The 20,352-nt window shown below is 36.8% G+C and overlaps 1 protein-coding gene across 2 annotated transcripts in view; it reads left to right on the forward strand.

The window, feature by feature from the left end:
* SP4 (Sp4 transcription factor) overlaps positions 1-20,352 on the forward strand; it is an 82,212-nt gene that overhangs the window by 41,585 nt on the left and 20,275 nt on the right. For both annotated transcript variants that reach the window (XM_024991010.2, XM_024991011.2), the window contains exons 4-5: positions 1,260-1,488; positions 11,451-11,650. In XM_024991010.2, coding sequence (XP_024846778.1) covers positions 1,260-1,488; positions 11,451-11,650 — 429 coding nt within the window. The remainder of the gene's footprint in view (positions 1-1,259; positions 1,489-11,450; positions 11,651-20,352) is intronic.

Consider the following 20,352-nt stretch of genomic DNA (forward strand, 5'->3'; position numbering starts at 1 on the left):
TATGTTATTGAGTGGCTTATGTTAAATTGACTAGTATTTTGGTCATCTGATGCAAATAGCTGACTCATTGGAAAAGTCCCTGATGCTGGGAAAGATTGAGGGCAGTAGAAGGGGAGGACAGGATGAGATGGCTGGATGGCATCACTGATGGAATAGACAGGAACCTGGGCAAACTCGGGGAGACGGTCAGGGACAGAGAGGCCTGGCGTGCTGCAGTCCATGGGGTCATAAAGAGTCGGACACAACTGGGGGACTGAACAACAACTACAGTTGAGTGGCTGCTGTGTGCTGGGCTCTGTTCTACATCTGAGGATGCAACAGTGAACATAACAGACAGGATTTCTGTTCCTGTGACCTGTGACATCCAGGAGTGAGGTGAAGACAGAAAAAATAATAAAAGACACAATAATTTAAATAAGACAAAACTTGATGATGAAACAGACTGAGGGGAAACTATTTTAGATGTTGTGGTCAGGAAGGGCATTTTCTAAAGAGGAGAGATTTGAACTATGATCAGACTGTTACTAAGGAGTCAGTTGTGCAAAGATCTGGGTGCAGAGGCATCTTGGCCCAGACTGGAGAGTGTGCAAAGGCCCTAAGAAGGGAATGAGCTCAATTTGTTTGAGCACCAGAGAAAAACGTCTGTTCTGTGGTTTTAGTGACAGAATCTAATAATCATGCATGGTTTTGCATTTAGTTAATAACTACTTAATAAAATAAAAGACTCATCAATAAAGAATTGTTTGCCTAATTTAAAGTATTTAGGAATGAGAAATGTCCATAAAACTAAATCCTTTGTTCAGTTACTTTTTACTCTTGTGATTTCATGGAGTGAATAAGGTATGTTGCTGACTGTGAAAATGGTAATAATAATACTTTCTATTTATGTAATATCTTTCATCCAAGGATCTTAAATAGTGTCTTCCAGATCCTCACAACAGTTCTGTGAGGTAGGTAAGTTGCAAGGATCATTAGTCTTCATTTTATAGATGGAGAAATTAAGCCCCAAGAGGATTTAATGATTTATGTATGGTCCCATCAACCAGATATGGAGGCAGCCTGAGCTGCTAAGGTTAGAATATTATATTTTAGGGGGATCAACATAGTATAAATCATTAACACTTTTGCTTTTGTACTTTACACAGATTATCTGTTAAAATAAATATCCTAGTTTTTAAGTGTCCATATGGAAGTCTTTTTAATCCTTTTTTTAGGAATATAAAACATTGTAATACTCTTTTTCCCCCTCTCATTTTTAGGTCAGCAGCAAGGACAAGATGGAGTGAAAGTCCAACAAGCTACCATAGCTCCTGTAACTGTAGCAGTTGGAGGAATTGCTAATGCAACGATAGGTGCTGTTAGTCCTGACCAACTCACACAAGTGCATTTGCAGCAAGGCCAGCAGGCTTCTGATCAAGAAGTGCAGCCTGGCAAGAGGCTTCGAAGAGTTGCCTGTTCCTGTCCTAATTGTAGGGAAGGAGAAGGAAGGTAAATGCTCTGTTGCCACCACCCAACTCTGTGCAGGCTAGTATAATAATAATTAACATGTAATGAACAGTTAGATGTAATGAAGGCACATAGGATGTTCATTAAAACCAAGCCATTGGCTGAGAGCTTTGACTGTTGGAACATCACTAGCTTTGTAACCCAAGAGTTGAGATATAATATTGTTATGAAAGGAATTGAATAGAGCTAGTCTAGGAATGGGATTTCGGTGGTTCTTTACCATGTATCTTATACTTTCTCTTAATGGTTTTCTTTTTTCATTTATTTTGTAAAATTTTAAAACAACTATATTGATATAAAACTTACATGCCATACGATTCACTCATTTAAGCTGTACATTTCAGTGGTTTTTAATGTATTCACCGAGTTGTACATCCATCACCACAATTTTAGAACAGTTTTATTCCCCTGAAAACAAATTCTGTATTTTTTAGCCATCACTCCCTCATCCCTCCCAGCTCAAGGCAACCACTGAACTAATTTCTGTCTACAGTTTTGCCTGTTCTAGACATTTATATAAAGGGAAGCACATAATATGTGGTTTTTGTGACTAATTTCATCCACTTTGTGTGTTTTCAAAGTTTATCTGTACTATTGCATATGTCAGTATTTCATTCTTTTTACTGAACAAAATAATATTCCATTTTATAGATAATACAGGATTTTACTTATCCATTCATCAGTTGGTGGACATTTGGAATTTTTCCATCTGTTGGCTATTATGCTGCTATAAATATTCTTACATATATATGTTATGTATGGGCTTCCTCAATGGCTCAGCAGCTGTAAAGAATCTGCCTGAAGTACAGGAGACACAGGTTTGAATCCTGGATCAGGAAGATCCCCTGGAGTTATGAAATGGCATCCCACTCCAGTATTCTTGCCTGGAAAATCCCCTGGACAGAGAAGCCTGGCTGGCTACAGTCATTGGGGCCACAAAGAATCAGACACAACTTAGCAACTAAGCATGCACACACACAAATACTTATACAAGTTTTTGTTTTTGATTTGCATTTCCATGATGACAAATAATGTAGCATATGCTTTTGTGTGTGTACTCTTGGCCATCTGTGTGTCTTCTTCAGAGAATTATCTATTAAGATCTCATGCTCATTTTAATTATTTGTGTTTTTATTATTGAATTATAATATGAGTAGTTCTTTATATATTCTTGATACAGGTTCTTTATCAGAGATATGATTTGAAATAATTTTTTTTTCAGTTTGTGAGTTGTCTTTTCACTTTCTTTTTTAGTATCTTTTGAAGCAGAAAAGTGTTTAATTGTGGAGTCCAGTCTTGTTTTTGGATGCTTCTGCTTTTGGTGTCATATCTAAGAATCCATTGCCGTATCTGTTGTCTCAAATCTGATGTTTTCCTAGAAGAGTTTTATAGTTTTTGTTGTTACATTTAGGTCTTTTGTCCATTTGGAGGTTAATTTTTGTAAATGATGTTAGGTAAGGGTTCATCCAACACCATCTGTTAAAAAACTATTCCTTCCCCATTCATTGAATAGTTTTGGCACCCTTGTCAAAAATCAGTTGATCATAGACATGTAGATTTATTTCTAGACTCTCAGTTCTATTTCAGTGAGCTGTATGTCTGTCTCTATACCAATACCACACTGTGTTGATGACTTTGGCTTTGTGGTAACTTTTAACATTTGGGCATATGAGTCTTCCAGCTCACCCAGTATGAAAGCATTTTTGATTGTGTCAGATGCTTTTCTTCATCTGTTGAGATGATCATGTAGTTTTGTTTTTTTATTATATCAGTATATTATATGACATTAACTGATTGTCAGATGTTAAAGTACTTTTGCATTTACAGGATAAATACAACTTGGTCATGCTATGTAATTCTGTTATATGTTCCTGGATTTGGTTTTTCACTATTTTGTTGGGGATTTTTACATCTGTGTCCATGAGTGATATCAGTTTGTGGTTTTCTTATCTTGCCTGGAAAATCCCATGGACAGAGGAGCCTGATAGGCTACAATCCATGGGGTCGCAAAGAGTCGGACTCGACTGAGCAACTTCACTTTATATTGTCTTTGGTTTTGGCAAGGGTATTATTGGCTTCTTGAAATGAGTTGGGAAGTTTTCTTGTCCAGTTTTAATTTTTTAAAGAGTTTGTGGTGATGTTCAGTCACTAAGTCATGTCTGACTCTTTGCAACCCTGTGAACTGCAGCATGCCAGACTCCTCTGTCCTTCACATCTCCTGGAGTTTGCTCAAATTCATGTCCATTGAGCCCGTGATAGTATCTCAACAGAGATCGTCCTCTGCTGCCACCTTCTTTTTGCCTTCAGTCTGTCCCAGTATCAGGGTCTTTTCAAAAGTCAGCTTTTTGCATCCGATGGCCAAAGTTTTGGAGCTTCAGCATCAGTCCTCCCATTGAATATTCAGAGTTGATTTCCTTGGGGATTGACATGAAGTCAGCCCCAGATATTCATTGGAAGGATATTCACTGGGAAGAATATTCATTGGGAAGTCTTCTCTCCAGTTTGATTTTGTTTGAAAGAGTGTGAAGAACTGGTATTAATTTTTAAAAGTGTTTATGAACCTGTGAAGCTCACTGATCCTGGGCTTTTCTTGTGAATACTTTTTTGACTGCTAATTCATCCTGTTTACTTGTTTTGAATTGTATCTTGTTCTTGAGTCAGCTTTGGTACTTTTTATATTTCTAAGAATTTGTTCATCTGATAGTTTTTAAGTAATTGGCATACACTTGTTCTTGGTATCCCCATATAATCATTTTTATTTCTGTGAGGTTGGTAGTGATGTTCCCTTTTTCATTTCTGATTCTAGTAATTTGAGTCTTCTCTTTTTTATTTTTCTTTGTTAATCTCCTTAACAGCTGTAAGTTTAGTTGACCTTTTCAAAGAATTAGCTTTTGGTTCCATTCGTTTTCTCTTTGCTTACTGTTTTTGTATTCTCTAATTCATTAGTTTCTGCTCTTTTATTATTTTCTTTCTTTTATTATTTTCTTTCTTCTGCTTGCTTTATTTTAGATTTAATTTGCTCTGTTTTCATTGTCTTAAGGTGAAAAGTTAGGTTATTTATGATCTTTTTTCCTTCCAGTTTTGCTGAGATATAATTGACATACAGCACTGTATAAATGTAAAGTGTACAGCATAATAATATGACTTAATATGTCATGAAAAGGTTATCATAAGTTGAGTGAACATCATCTTGTATAGCTGTAAAATTAAATAGGAAGAAAAATTTCCTTGCAATGAGGATTCTTAGGATTTACTGTCTTAACAATTTTCATATATAACATGTAGCAGTGTTAATTATATTTATCATGTATTACATCCCTAGTACTCAGTTATCTTAGAACTGGAAGTTTATACCTTCTGACTGCTTTGATCCATTTCCCCATCCTCTGGTAACCACAAATTTGGTCTCTTTTTTTCTGTGAGTTTGTTAGTTCCTGTTTTACGATATAGTGAATCAAGGTCTGTATAGTCAAAGCTATGGTTTTTCCTGTAGTCATGTTTGGATACGAGAGTTGGACCATAAAGAAGTCTGAGTGCCGAAGAATTGATGCTTTCTAAATGTGGTTGTGCCTTGGACTGCAAGGAGATTAGACCATTCAATCCTAAAGTTAATCAACCCTGAATATTCATTGAAAGGATTGATGCTGGTGCACCAGTACTTTGTCCACCTGATGTGAAGAGCTGACTCACTGGAAAAGACCCTGATGCTGGGAAAAATTGAGGGTAGGAAGAGAAGAGGGTGACAGAGGAGGAGATGGTTGGATGACATCACTGATTGAGTGGACATGAGTTTGAGTAAATTCCGGGTAATGGTGAAGGACAGGGAAGCCTGGTGTGCACAGTCCATAGGGTTGCAGAGAGCCAGACAAGGCTTAGCAACTGAACAGTTTCTGTACGTTTCACAGTAATCACAATTCTATGATATATCACTGTACAAAATTATTGCATAGCTATTGACCATATTCCTCACATTGAATATTTCATCCCCTTGACTCATTTACTTTTTTAACTGGAAGCTTGTGCCTCTCAGTTTCCCTTGCCTTATTTTCCCCTCTCCCACTCTGGCAGCCACCCCTTTGTTCTCTATAACTATGTTTCTATTTCGTTATGTTTGTTAATTTGTTTACTTTTTTTGATTCCACATATAAGTAAAAGCATTCAGTATTTGTCTTTTTCTGACTTGTTTCATTGGAGGTCCATCCGCATTGTCACAAATGGCAAGATTCCATTCCTTTTGATGACTGAGTAATACTATATTGTGTGTGTGTGTATACACACATTCATATATATATGTATATTTTTTTTATCCACTCATTTATTGATGGGCGTTTTGGTGGCTTCTGTATTTTGGCTACTGTGAATAAGGATACAGTTAACACAGGGTGTTTGTATCTTTTCTAATTAGTGTTTCATTCTCTTTGGTTAAATACCTAGGAGTGGCATTCCGGGGCTTAGGGTCATTCTATTTTTAAGTTTTTGAGGAGTATCCACACTGTTTTCCATCGCAGCTATACAAATTTACATTCCCAACAACAGTGCATGAAGGCTCCCTTTTCTCCACTTTTGTTATTTGTTATTGTCTTTTGGATGATAGCCATTCTGACATGTTTGAGGTAAGATCTTTTTAAATATAGGTATTTACAGCTATAAGTTTCCCTCTGAGCATCAGTTTATGTGTATGGTCTAAGTTTTGGTATGTTGTGTTTTTGTTTTCCTTCATCTCAGTGTCTTTTGATTTCTTCTTTGACCCACTGATTATTTAGGAGTATACTGTTTAATTTCCAGGTATTTATGAATTTCCCAGTTTACTCCTATATAGTGATTTCTTGTTTCAGTTCATTGTGGTCAGAAAATTTTGTTATTTCTGTCTTTTTAAATTTATTGAAATTTGTTTCACATTGTAGCATCTGATCTATCATGAAGAGTATCCATGTGCACTTGAGAAGAGTGCTCTTATTGGATGAAGTGTTCTCTGGATGTCTGTTAGGTCTAATTCATTTATAGTGTTATTCAGGTCTTTTACTTCCTTACTGATTTTCTTCCTAGTTGTTTTGTGGAAATATTGAAGATAATTGAAACTTGCAATTACTAGCATTGAATTATCTGTTTCTCCTTTCATTTTCTGTCAATTTTTACTTCTCTTTTGGCCCTCTCTTGTTTCTATTGTTTAAGTGAATGTATGTTTATAATAGATAGGGAAACAGTGGAAACAGTGTCAAACTTTATTTTTCTGGGCTCCAAAATCACTACAGATGGTGACTGCAGCCATGAAATTAAAAGACGCTTACTCCTTGGGAGGAAAGTTATGACCAACCTAGATAGCATATTGAGAAGCAGAGACATTACTTTGCCAACAAAGGTCCGTCTGGTCAAGGCTATGGTTTTTCCTGTGGTCATGTATGGATGTGAGAGTTGGACTGTGAAGAAGGCTGAACGCCAAAGAATTGATGCTTTTGAACTGTGGTGTTGGAGAAGACTCTTGAGAGTCCCTGGGACTGCAAGGAGATCCAACCAGTCCATTCTGAAGGAGATCAGCCCTGGGATTTCTTTGGAAGGAATGATGCTAAAGCTGAAACTCCAGTACTTAGGCCACCTCATGCGAAAAGTTGACTCATTGGAAAAGACTCTGATGCTGGGAGGGATTGGGGGCAGGAGGAGAAGGGGACGACAGAGGATGAGATGGCTGGATGGCATCACTGACTCGATGGACGTGAGTCTGGGTGAACTCCGGGAGTTGGTGATGGACAGGGAGGCCTGGCGTGCTGCGATTCATGGGGTCGCAAAGAGTCAGACACGACTGAGCGACTGATCTGATCTGATGTTTATAATTATTATACCTTCCTAGTGGATTAACTCATTTATCCTTAACAAATTTCTCTATTTCTAATAGCGTCTTTTGTTTTAAAGATAACTTTGTCTGATATTAGTATAGTCACTCCAGCTTTCTTGTGGTAGTTGTTTGCATGAGACCTTTTCCACCTTTTTACTTTCAATTTCTTTGTATTTTTGTATCTTTAAATGTAAAGTGTGTCAGCTAGAGACATTGCATAATGGCTCTTGTATTGTTTTAAATGTAATCTGACAGAACCTACCTTTTGATGAATATATATATAATCCATTCACATTTTATGTTATTGATATAATAAATTTATGCCTGCCATTTTACATTTTGTTTTCTGTCTCATGTCCTTTATCCCTCCTTTACTGCTTTCTTTTGAATTAAATTAATAATATATCATCTTAATTTGTAATACAGCATTTTAATTTCATTAATGATTTTTTTCACTGTCCTTACATATTTATTTAATGGTTGCTGTAGGCCTTACCATGTATAGCTTAATTTATCATAGTCAGTTTTAAGATTTATAGTAACTTAATTCCAGTGAGTTATAGAAATTTTCCCCCTATGTAGATCTGTGCTTCTCTTTGTGGTATTTTTATTATACATAGATATTGCAAGTGTTACATACCCCACAATACATTGTTATAATTATTGATTTATATAAATTTATCTTTTAAAGAAGTCGAGGAAAATGAGCATGTATATATTGCTTTTGCTATGTTAACTTTATCATTTCTGGTTCTCTTTATTTATTCCCTTGAATTTGAGGTCATTTCCTTATAGCTCAATATGGCTTTGCTCCTGCCCACCTCCTTTGTGCTGTGTTTGGCAACTGTGTTGCATATGTTGTGTTTCTCTATAGGCTTGACAATACATTTTATACATACTGTTTATTTATAAAATTGCTTTTTAAATCAAGTGAGAAGAAATATACACTTACACTGTCCTTTATAATTACATAATTACCTTTGCTAGAGCACTTTTGTTTCTTTATATATATTTGAATTATTTGTTGGTTTCACTTGCTTTCAGCTTAAGGAACTTTTAATATTTCTTGCAAAGCAAGTCTGTTGGTAACAAATTCTCTTAGTTTTTGGTTTGTTTGGGAATATCTTTATTTCACCTTCATTTTTGAAAGGTAACTTTGCTGGATATAGAATTCTAGTTTGAGGCTTTCTGGTTTTATGTGTGTGTTTGTTTTTTGTACTTTGACAATGTTTTCTCACTACCTTCTGACTTCCATTGTTTCTGCTGAGAAGCCAGCATTTAATCTTTCTTGCTGTTCAAGATTTTGTCCTTGTCTTCAGGTTTCAATGCTTTTAGTGTACAATGTCTATTTGTGGATCTCTACCTTTATCCTACCTGCAGTTTGTTGAGCTTCCTGAAAGTACGCTGCTGCTGCTAAGTCGCTTCAGTCGTGTCCAACTCTGTGCGACCCCAGAGACAGCAGCCCACCAGCCTCCCCATCCCTGGGATTCTCCAGGCAAGAACACTGGAGTGGGTTGCCATTTTCTTCTCCAGTGCATGAAAGTGAAAAGTGAAAGAGAAGTCGCTCAGTCGTGTCCGACTCTGAGGGACCCCATGGACTGCAGCCTACCAGGCTCCTCCGTCCATGGGATTTTCCAGGCAAGAGTACTGGAGTGGGGTGCCGTTGCCTTCTCTGTTCTGAAAGTATAGATTAATGTTTTTCATAAGTTTTCAGCTGTTATCTCTTTTAATATTTTTTCTGCTTCATCACCTATTCCACTTTCTCCTCTTCTCTCCTCAAAAAAAATGACATATTTGTCATTCATATGTTGGTGTCTCTCATTTCTCTGACATTGTTTATTCTTTGTTCTGTCTCTTGTCTGTTTTTCAGATTGATTACATAATCCCTATGAACTGCCTTCAGTTTCACTATTTCTTCCTTCTCTTGAGTCCCTCTTGTGAATTTTTCATTTCAGTTTTACCTTTTATCTCAAGAATTTCTCATTGGTTCTTTAAAAAATAGTTTCTAGCTCTTTATTGATATTCTCTGTTTGATGTGAAATTGTCATTATACCTTGCTTTTCTGCTTTAATCGTAATATTCTTTACTTCTTTGAACATACTCATAATGGCTACTTCAAAGTCTTATTAAATTTGGTGTCTCTCACAGGCACTTTCTCTTGCCTGCTTTTTTGCTCATGTAAAGGTCATGTTTTCTTTCTTTGTGACTTTTGGAGTCTCATAATTTTTGTTGGAAACTTAAAGTTGAAATAATATATTGTAGCAACTTTTAGTACTGCCCTCTGTCCTCCTCCTGCCCCTGGCTTGTTATTGTTGTTTGGTTGTTTCTTTAGTGACTCGGAGAAGGCAGTGGCACCCCACTCCAGTACTCTTGCCTGAAAATCCATGGACAGAGGAGCCTGGTGGGCTGCAGTCCATGGGGTCGCTAAGAGTCGGACACGACTGAGCGACTTCACTTTCACTTTTCTCTTTCATGCATTGGAGAAGGAAATGGCAACCCACTCCAGTATTCTTGCCTGGAGAATCCCAGGGATGGGGGAGCCTGGTGGGCTGCCGTCTATAGGGTCACACAGAGTCGGACACTACCGAAGCAACTTAGCATTAGTGACTAGCTGAATTATTCTTGTGAAACACTCCCCCCCGCAAAATATGAATCATCTTGTTCCTTAGTTACCCTGGAATGACAGCGGTTTGGGTATGGGTCTTTTGGGGTGTCTCCTTCTCTGACCGCACCCAGCTGTTCAGCTCCACTGATTGTTGTTTTTAATAATGCCCTGAAGCATATATTGCTACACAGACTGATCCAGTCAAAGTTTAAAAGGGCAAGCATTAGGTCTGTATCTGAAATTTATTTTGATCCTGTAGGGCTTCTTCCAGCTACCTCTATTCCTCAGTTTTTTCTGGCAGCATAACAGTCTGCAGTTTAGCTTACTTCACCAACATGCCTATTAGTTTCCTCCCTGTCTATTCTGTTTTTAAGAGCATCTTTAGACCTTTCCACACTCAGTTGTAAATGAAATCAGTTTCTTGGGAAGAGATTTGGAGCCTGATGTTTTATGGTAGGCTCTCCTTCTGGCCAAAATCTGTGTCATGGTTGTTGAACTACGGTAGTGGGACAGTGGCACATTTCTCCCTATGCATTCCATGCACCAAGAGATGAGCACTTGGGAACAGGGAGATCAGTAGTAGCCTCAGATTTTATATCTTGCCAGGCTTGGAATCTCTGATTTATGAACTACATATGAACTGGGTCTAGTGTAATCTGGACTTCAGTGTTTTCATCGCGCTTTATCCAAGGTCCAGCCTGTGTCTCAGGAATTGAAATTGGATGGAAGAAGGTTGTTCCTCATCTGTTAGCCACACTCACCTGAAACTTAGCCTCAGCAGCAGGTAGATAGAGGAATACTGATGACCTGCCTGTGTTGAGGTGATAACCCACCAACTGGAAGGTGGGAGCAGAGGGAATAATAGTGTTGTTGATTGCACCGGTCTGTAGTGTTTCTCTGTCAAGGCAGGTGGAAGGAGGAGGGAGGGACAGCATGAGTATTGGTTCAGATACAACAGACTCTCACTCTTCTTACCAAATTCTATTTGGTTTTTGTGAATCAATGTTTCTTTATTTGTTGTATACTCATAGGGCCATTTCCAGAGATTGTAAATAGTATTTGCTTTGTTTGTTATCATTTTCACTAGTTTCACTGGGTAATAGGTCCACGGAGCTCTTCACGCTGTTTTTGTTGGAAGTGAAACTCTGAACCTACACTTTTAAATGAGGATTACCATATCTTGCTGTTTTAGAGAAGAATGTTCACATGTCTTGAAAAGCTTAAAGATTTTTTCCCAGGGGAGGAAGCTACTCGGAAATGAACAGGAATTCCGTGGCAGAACATAGAATTCTCTAAAATTAACATGTTTTCATTGCACTTTCGAGTTTATTCCACAACCTTTTTTCTTTAATTGAAATTTTTCTGATTTTTAACAGTAGTTGTGACATCGTGATTTAAAAAACCCATTTAGAAAGCATCATTTAATTACCTTGATTCCCTTTTATTTTTCCTTAATTATAAGCATGACATTTGGAAGTGTAATTAATGTTTGTTTTTTGTTTTTGATAGAGGCAGTAATGAACCAGGAAAAAAGAAACAGCATATCTGTCATATTGAAGGATGTGGAAAAGTTTATGGCAAAACCTCTCACCTACGAGCACATCTTCGCTGGCATACTGGAGAAAGACCTTTTATATGCAACTGGATGTTTTGTGGCAAAAGATTCACAAGGAGTGATGAGCTTCAGAGACATAGAAGAACTCATACAGGTTAGTTGGTTTATTTTAGGTCTTGTTACTTCTTTCCTCAATGCTTAGATGAAACTTTTAGTGACAGTGAGCTATGAAATTGAAAATACAAAAATTAAAGAGGGATCATTCATTTTAGTGATTAAATGAAAGATGTTTAAGATCAAAACTTTTTACCTTATTTCTGAGATATATTTTATGCTATTTCTTGTAAGGTTTATCAGGATAATTTAAAGGACTTGGAATTTATTCCATTTATCTTTTTTTTCTTAGTCGAACTGACACATATTACTTATTGTCAGTTTAAATTAAAAGAGAGTTGAATTACCATCTTATTGGTGATCTTAATTAGTTTTTTTATAATCCAGATAATTGAGTGAAGCATCAAGACCCATATGACAAGTACCTACTTAAACTCTTTCAAAAGTGACAGCTATTAACATGTTGTTTTTTAACAAAACAAGTCATATAAAGTTAACATCATCTCTGTCCTACCTCCCAAAGACAACAGCTACCATGAATTTAAAGTGTAAGTTTTTAGTATAGTTTTAATACTCTTACGTATTTTGTTCATGGATATGTGTATATATATATATGAAATACTGTTTTGTGTGTTCTGTAAAACTTTATGTAAATGATATATTACTGTATCATAATTTCACTTACGTTTTGTAATCTGTCCAAGTTCATATCAAACACAAATACATGTATGTGTTTGAATACATGTCTGTTTGTTTTAACTGCTGTGTAGTATTGTATCACAACTTCACTACACTGTGTAGTCCAGTCCCCACACTCTTTGGATGGCTTCGAGTTTGTTTTTTGCTGTCACGGACTTTACTGCTTTGAACATACAGTGGCCATGTACAAGAAGTAGAATTACTGAATCTTAGAGAATGTGTATATTTGATTTTGCTAGATAAACACTGGAGTCTCCAAAGTAGCTATTGCTGTCTCTGTTACTCTCTAGGGATTGATCAAGAGTTTTCACTGTGCTGTGTATTCACCAGTACTCAGTAGCTTCAGGCTTTGAAAGCTTTTGAATGATTTTGTATTTTTTATTTATTTATTTTTAAAATTTTATTTTATTTTTAAACTTTACATAAGCATTTTGATATTTGGCAAAACTGAATGATTTTTTAAATTGGCATTCTTCCTGATTATAGTGAGATGAAGCATCTCTTCATATGTTTATTGGTCGTTTATCTTTTGTTTTCTGCTCTTTTTTATTGTTTTCCTTTTTCTTACTGATTTATATTTTGCAAAAGGTTTTCACATACTGCTAGTTATTATCTTGGTGCCATCTTTTGTCATATGAAAGTTTTACATTTTTATTTAGTCAAATATAGCAATATGTAAATGTATCCCTTTTACTTTTTTTATGAAATTTTCTTATATCCCAAGATCATAAAGTTTTTAAAAACATTTTCTTCTTATTGGCTTTAAGGTTTTCTTTTCATAAATTTGATCTTTTATTAGCCTAGAATATTTTTGATGATTTCCTAAAAAGGAAATGTAATTCTATTTTTATTCTATGTGGAAAGCCATTTTTTGAATAATTCAGTTCTTTCTTCATTGATTTGTAATGGAATTTCTCTCATATATTGATGTTCCATTTAAGAATGGCTCAGTTTCTGGATCCTCTGTTTTATCTATTTGTCTCTTCCTATAGCAATACTATACTGTTTTAATAGAAGCTTGTATTAAGTCATGATATGTTGGTTAGTTTTCCCTTTTTGGGGGCATGTAACAGTGATATGCTGTATTTAGAACATGTATAGTTTTATTTTTGGGACTCTATTTAATTATTGAAAAAAGCAATGATTTGGTTAGGTTTTTTTCAGTTAGATGTTAACAGTTAACTTGAATCAAGGTATATAAAGGACGAAAGGGGAACTGGAACTGACATTTATTGATCAGCTACTGAATATCAGATGTTTCAAAAAAATCATCTCATTTGATTCTAACAAAAGCGTTGTAAGCTAGAAGTTGGCTCTGTTTTATATATCAGAATATAATCTCAGAGAAGAAATAATGATTGCTAGATTTCTTTGAAGTGATAAGTAAAAATTACTTAGTTTGATATGCACACAAGTTAGTAATACAGATGAGTCTTAGTGTAATGGCTCAATCACTGAGTTAGCATTATATTAAAAATAAGACTTTTAATTAAAGTTTTAAAAGCTTTCTGTAGTATATTGCACTGGGGTTTCTAATGCCACCTCACCTTTCATATTGGCAAATGTATTGTGATTAAAAATTTAAACCCATAGCAATATTGATATCTGTATAGAAAAATACTCTGCCAGAATTACTGGATGTAGTATTTCCACCCTGGCTTAGCAATGGGACAGATTAAGGAAGCTGAGAAACTTTGGAACCTTTAACATTGTGATTTCATCATTTTTGAGAAACAAGGATTTTCTCAAGTTCCTTTCTATTGTACATCCATATGCATACAGATTACACAAGATTAATTTATTGAAGAATTTAAATATTTACTTCAAAAGATTTAATGATTTGTAGGCATAATTTCTTTCTTTTTTTTTTTCCTACTTCTTTGGAGGCATAATTTCTTTTTTTAAATGGTTCCTATCATTATCATCTTCTAATAACTTGAACAATTCAGAATTTAATGTACTTAAAGTTTGTTTTCAGTATTTCAAACATCTTGAATACATCATTCATGGAATTTTTTATTTAAACATGTTATTTTGAAAAATGTTTGACTTAGCATCAGATACTTATTATTTTTAAGGACATAATATCAGTAATTTTTACTGTTTATTAAAGTTGTTGAAAAGAATATGAAACTATATCTTTTGAAATAAATTAGTATTGATTAAGCATTCAACGTGTTAAGCTAAAAACCTTGGTTTTTCATGGCAAGAACAGTGTTTTATTTAATACCCAGCCAGTGCACTAAGTAGAAACTCAGTCATCACCTTACTGTAAATGAATAAATTGAGTTATCTGTTTTCACTGCCGAGAAATAATGAATTTTTTTTTTTGCTTTCTGTAAAATTAAAAATTTTCCAAATGATTCATACATATGGAATTTTAAAAAATCAGATCGTTGGGGTAGAATGGATACGTGTGTATGTATAGCTGAGTCCCTTTGCTGTTCACCTGAAAGTTAATTGGCTATATCAATACAAAAAAAACCTTGAAAAAAATGGGTTCATGTAGAAAAGCTTCAGTTGTTAATCCAAGTCTCTCCCCACCACCCCATTCTGCTCCCTGGAGTAAGTCATGTGTTTTAACTGTTTCTGCATTCTTTTTTATTAATCCTGTGATGGCTCAATGTATCTATAAATATGCTTATACTATTATTTATTGATATATCAGTATTAAACACTACTGACTTCATGCAGTGAGAGTTAAGAATTTACCTCACAGATGGCCAGTAGGCACATAAAAAACTGCTCAATGTTGCTGATCATCAGGGAAATGCAAATCAAAACCGCCTCACTGTGAGAATGGCTATCATTAAAAAGAACACAAGGAAAAACATGTTGGTGAGGATGTGGAGAAAAGGGAACCCTTTTGTATACTCTTGGTGGCAATGTAAATTGGTACAGCCACTCTGGAAAATAGCATGGAGGTTTCAAAAAACTAGAAATAGAATTGCCATGCGATTCAGCAATTCCACTCCTGGGTATATATGTTCCGGGGAAAAGAAACAACACTAATTTGAAAAGATGCATGCACCCCAGTGTTCATATCAGCATGATTTACACTTACCTAGAAATGGAAGCAACCTAACTGTCTATCAATACGTGGCGTGAAATAAAGATCAATACTGTATGATATCACTTATAAGTAGAATGTAAAATATACAACAAGTGAATATTTTTTTAAAAAAGAAACAGACTCACAGGTATAGAGAACAAACTAGTGGTTAAGAATAGGGAAAGGGAAGGGGGTAGATACAATTTAGGGGTAGGAGATTAAGAGGTACAAACTATTAGGTATAAAATAAGTTACAGGAATATACCATACAACACAAGAAGTATCACCAATATTTTGTAATAACTATAAATGAAGCGTAACCTTAACAATAGTCAATCACTGTATTATGCTCCTATATAACTTATATAATATTGTACATCAATATACTTCTATTTTAAAAAAGGGACACTAAGTTACAAACTGTCAGAAATCAACACTCCTCCCAAAATAATTTACCTCACCTCATACCATCAGTGACTTTGAATCTTTTCTTCAATTGCGTGTAGGCCAAATGTTGTATCATGACACACCACTCTGTAATAGCGTGTTGCCATGCCTCTCCTTCAGTTTCCATCTCTTCCACCTTTTAACTTCTCTCACCTAAACTTTTACTCTCTCGTCTTTCTCTTGATGTTAAAATGCTTACATTTTCTTTAATATCCACTGCCTGTTTTATATAGCTTAGTTCTTAACATTGAAAATTAATAATTATGGTTATGTAATGGACTGTGATTATACGGGTTACATGTTGTTTCCTGTGTATTTTTTTTTTTGCTGAAGATTCACATTGCCTTCTTCCCCCTTGCATTGGTTAACTTTATCACCTCCTCTTGTTATTTTAACTTTTCAAGAGATATCAACTCCATCCAGTTTCTCCTTATTCCTGGAGGTCTCCAACTTTCTGATCAAACACTGATTGATTTCTCTCTAGGACTGCTGCACAGCTATAATCCTGAAACCTTTCTTCCCTGCTCTGTTGGTTTGGATCCAGTATTCTCAAGATCTTACATACTCAGTTTTCTCAGTTTATTCCCTTTGTTCCTGGAAAACATTCTGAAATGCTTCTTATAAAAAAACATCAGTTCACTTCAGTTCAGTCGCTCAGTCGTGTCCTACTCTTTGTGACCCCATGAATTGCAACACGCCAGGCCTCCCTGTCCGTCACCAACTCCAAGAGTTCACTCAGACTCACGTCCATCGAGTCAGTGATGCCACCAGCCATGTCATCCTCTGTCGTCCCCTTCTCCTCCTGCCCCCACTCCCTCCCAGCATCAGAGTCTTGAACAATGAGTCAGCTCTTCACGTGAGGTGGCGAAAGTACTGGACTTTCAGCCTCAGGATCATTCTCTCCAAAGAAATCCCAGGGCTGATCTCCTTCAGAATGGACTGGTTGGAGCTCCTTGCGGTCCAAGGGACTCTCAAGAGTCTTCTCCAACACCACAGTTCAAAAGCATCAATTCTTAGGCCCTCAGCCTTCTTCACAATCCAACTCTCACATCCATACATGACCACAGGAAAAACCATAGCCTTGACTAGATGAACCTTTGTTGACAAAGTAATGTCTCTGCTTTTCAATATGCTATCTAGGTTGGTCATAACTTTCCTCCCAGGGAGTAAGCGTCTTTTAATTTCATGGCTGCAGTCACCATCTGCAGTGATTTTGGAGCCCAAAAAGATAAAGTCTGACATTGTTTCCACTGTTTCCCCATCGATTTCCCATAAAGTGATGGGACCGGATGCCTTGATCTTCATTTTCTGAATGTTGAGCTTTAAGCCAACTTTTTCACTCTTCACTTTCATCAAGAGGCTCTTTAGTTCCTCTTCACTTTCTGCCATAAGGGTGGTGTCATCTGCATATCTGAGGTTATTGATATTTCTCCCGGCAATCTTGATTCCAGCTTGTGCTTCTTCCAGCCCAGTGTTTCTCATGATGTACTCTGCATAGAAGTTAAATAAACAGGGTGACAATATACAGCCTTGACATACTCCTTTTCCTATTTGGAACCAGTCTGTTGTTCCATGTCCAGTTCTAACTGTTGCTTCCTGACCTGCATACAGGTTTCTCAAGAGGCAGGTCAGGTGGTCTGGTATTCCCATCTCTTGAAGAATTTTCCACAGTTATTGTGATCCACACAGTCAAAGGCTTTGGCATAGGCAATAAAGCAGAAATAGATGTTCTTCTGGAACTCTCTTGCTTTTTCGATGATTCATCAGATGTTGGCAATTTGATCTCTGGTTCCTCTGCCTTTTCTAAAACCAGCTTGAACATCTGAAAGTTCACGGTTCACATATTGCTTAAGCCTGGCTTGGAGAATTTTGAGCATTGCTTTACTAGCGTGTGAGATGAGTGCAATTATGCGGTAGTTTGAGCATTCTTTGGCATTGCCTTTCTTTGGGATTGGAATGAAAACTGACCTTTTCCAGTCCTGTGGCCACTGCTGAGTTTTCCAAATTTGCTGGCATATTGAGGGCAGCACTTTCACGGCATCATCTTTTAGGATTTGAAATAGCTCAACTGGAATTCCATCACCTCCACTAGCTTTGTTCGTACTGATGTTTTCTAAGGCCCACTTGATTTCACATTCCAGGATGTCTGGCTCTAGGTGAGTGATCACACCATCGTGATTATCTGGGTTGTGAAGATCTTTTTTGTACAGTTCTTCTGTGTATCCTTGCTACCTCTTCTTAATATCTTCTGCTTCTGTTAGGTCCATACCATTTCTGTCCTTTATCGAGCCCATCTTTGCATGAAATGTTCCCTTGGTATCTCTAATTTTCTTGACAAGATCTCTAGTCTTTCCCATTCTGTTGTTTTCCTCTATTTCTTTGCATTGATCGCTGAGGAAGGCTTTCTTATCTCTTCTTGCTATTCTTTGGAACTCTGCATTCATATGCTTATATCTTTCCTTTTCTCCTTTGCTTTTCGCTTCTCTTCTTTTCACAGCTATTTGTAAGGCCTCCTCAGACAGCCATTTTGCTTTTTTGCATTTCTTTTCCATGCAGATGGTCTTGATCCCTGTCTGCTGTACAGTGTTACGAACCTCCGTCCATAGATCATCAGGCACTCTATCTATCAGCTCTAGTCCCTTAAATCTACTTCTCACTTCCACTGTATAATCATAAGGCATTTGATTTAAGTCATACCTGAATGGTCTAGTGGTTTTCCCTACTTTCTTCAATTTTAAGTCTGAATTTGGTAATAAGGAGTTCATGATCTGAACCACAGTCAGCTCCTGGTCTTGTTTTTGTTGAGTGTATAGAGCTTCTCCATCTTTGGCTGCAAAGAATATAATCAATCTGATTTTGGTGTTGACTATCTGGTGATGTCCATGTGTAGAGTCTTCTTTTGTGTTGTTGGAAGAGGGTGTTTGCTATGACCAGTGCATTTTCTTGGCAAAACTCTATTAGTCTTTGCCCTGCTTCATTCCGTATTCCAAGGCCAAATTTGCCTGTTACTCCAGGTGTTTCTTGACTTCCTACTTTTGCATTCCAGTCCCCTGTAATGAAAAGGACATCTTTTTTGGGTGTTAGTTCTAAAAGGTCTTATAGGTCTTCATAGAACCATTCAGCTTCAGCTTCTTCAGCATTAGTGGTTGGGGCATAGACTTGGATTACTGTGATTGAATGGTTTGCCTTGGAAATGAACAGAGATCATTCTGTTGTTTTTGAGACTGCATCCAAGTACTGCATTTGGGACTCTTTTGTTGACCATGATGACTACTCCATGGTATGACACACTGTGGTCCACTGGAGAAGGGAATGGCAAACCACTTTAGTATTCTTGCCTTGAGAACCCCATGAACAGTATGAAAAGGCAAAATGATGGGATACTGAAAGAGGAACTCCCCAGGTCAGTAGGTGCCCAATATGCTACTGGAAATCAGTGGAGAAATAACTCCAGAAAGAATGAAGGGATGGAGCCAAAGCAAAAACAATACGCAGTTGTGGATGTGGCTGGTGATAGAAGCAAAGTCTGATGCTATAAAGAGCAATATTGCATAGGAACCTGGAATGTCATGTCCTTGAATCAAGGCAAATTGGAAGTGGTCAAACAGGAGATGGTAAGAGTGAACGTCGACATTTTAGGAATCAGCGAATAAAATGGACTGGAATGGGTGAGTTTAACTCAGATGACCATTATATCTACTAATGCGGGCAGGAATCCCTTAGAAGAAACAGAGTAGCCATCATGGTCAACAAAAAGGCATAGGGAAGTAAATTTGTTTGAAAATGCCTTTACTTTTGCTTTTCAATTTAATTGATAGTTTGGCTAACACAGAATTCTAGGCTGAAAACTGTATTTTCTTGAAGCGTTAATGGCACTGCTGTATTGTCTTCTTGCAACTGTTTTACTAATAATAAGTTACTGTTACTTTTATTTTTTGGTAGGTGACCTAATTTTTCCCCACTAGCTTTTAAGAGCTTAAACTTTTTATTTTTAAATAATTCTGTATTTACAGAGGAGTTGCAAAAATAGTAGAGAGAATTCGCAAATACCCTTCATCTCATTTCAGTTCAGTTCAGTTGCTCAGTCATGTCCGACTCTTTGCGACCCCATGAATTGCATCACGCCAGGCCTCCCTGTCCATCACCAACTCCCGGAATTCATACAAACTCACGTCCATCGAGTAGGTGATGCCATCCAGCCATCTCATCCTCTGTCGTCGCCTTCTCCTCCTGTCCCCAATCCCTCCCAGCATCAGGGTCTTTTCCAGTGAGTTAACTCTTCGCGTGAGGTGGCCAAAGTATTTAAGTTTCAGCCTCAGCATCATCTAGCTTCCTTTATTGCTAACGCCTACCGTAATACCGTGTTAAGAAATTAACGTTGGTACAGGTCTACCAATTAAACTACAGGGTTCCCCAGAAATATACTTTTTCTCTTGCAGGAGTCAGTCCAGAGTACCACATTGCATTTATTGTCATAGACCTTTACTCCTGAAGTCTGTGAAATTTCTTTTTTTTTTCCCCTGGTCTTTTTCTTACCTTGACAT

This window comes from Bos taurus, chromosome 4 (genome assembly GCF_002263795.3).
Source record: "Bos taurus isolate L1 Dominette 01449 registration number 42190680 breed Hereford chromosome 4, ARS-UCD2.0, whole genome shotgun sequence".
In the NCBI taxonomy this organism is placed as follows: Eukaryota; Metazoa; Chordata; class Mammalia; order Artiodactyla; family Bovidae; genus Bos; species Bos taurus.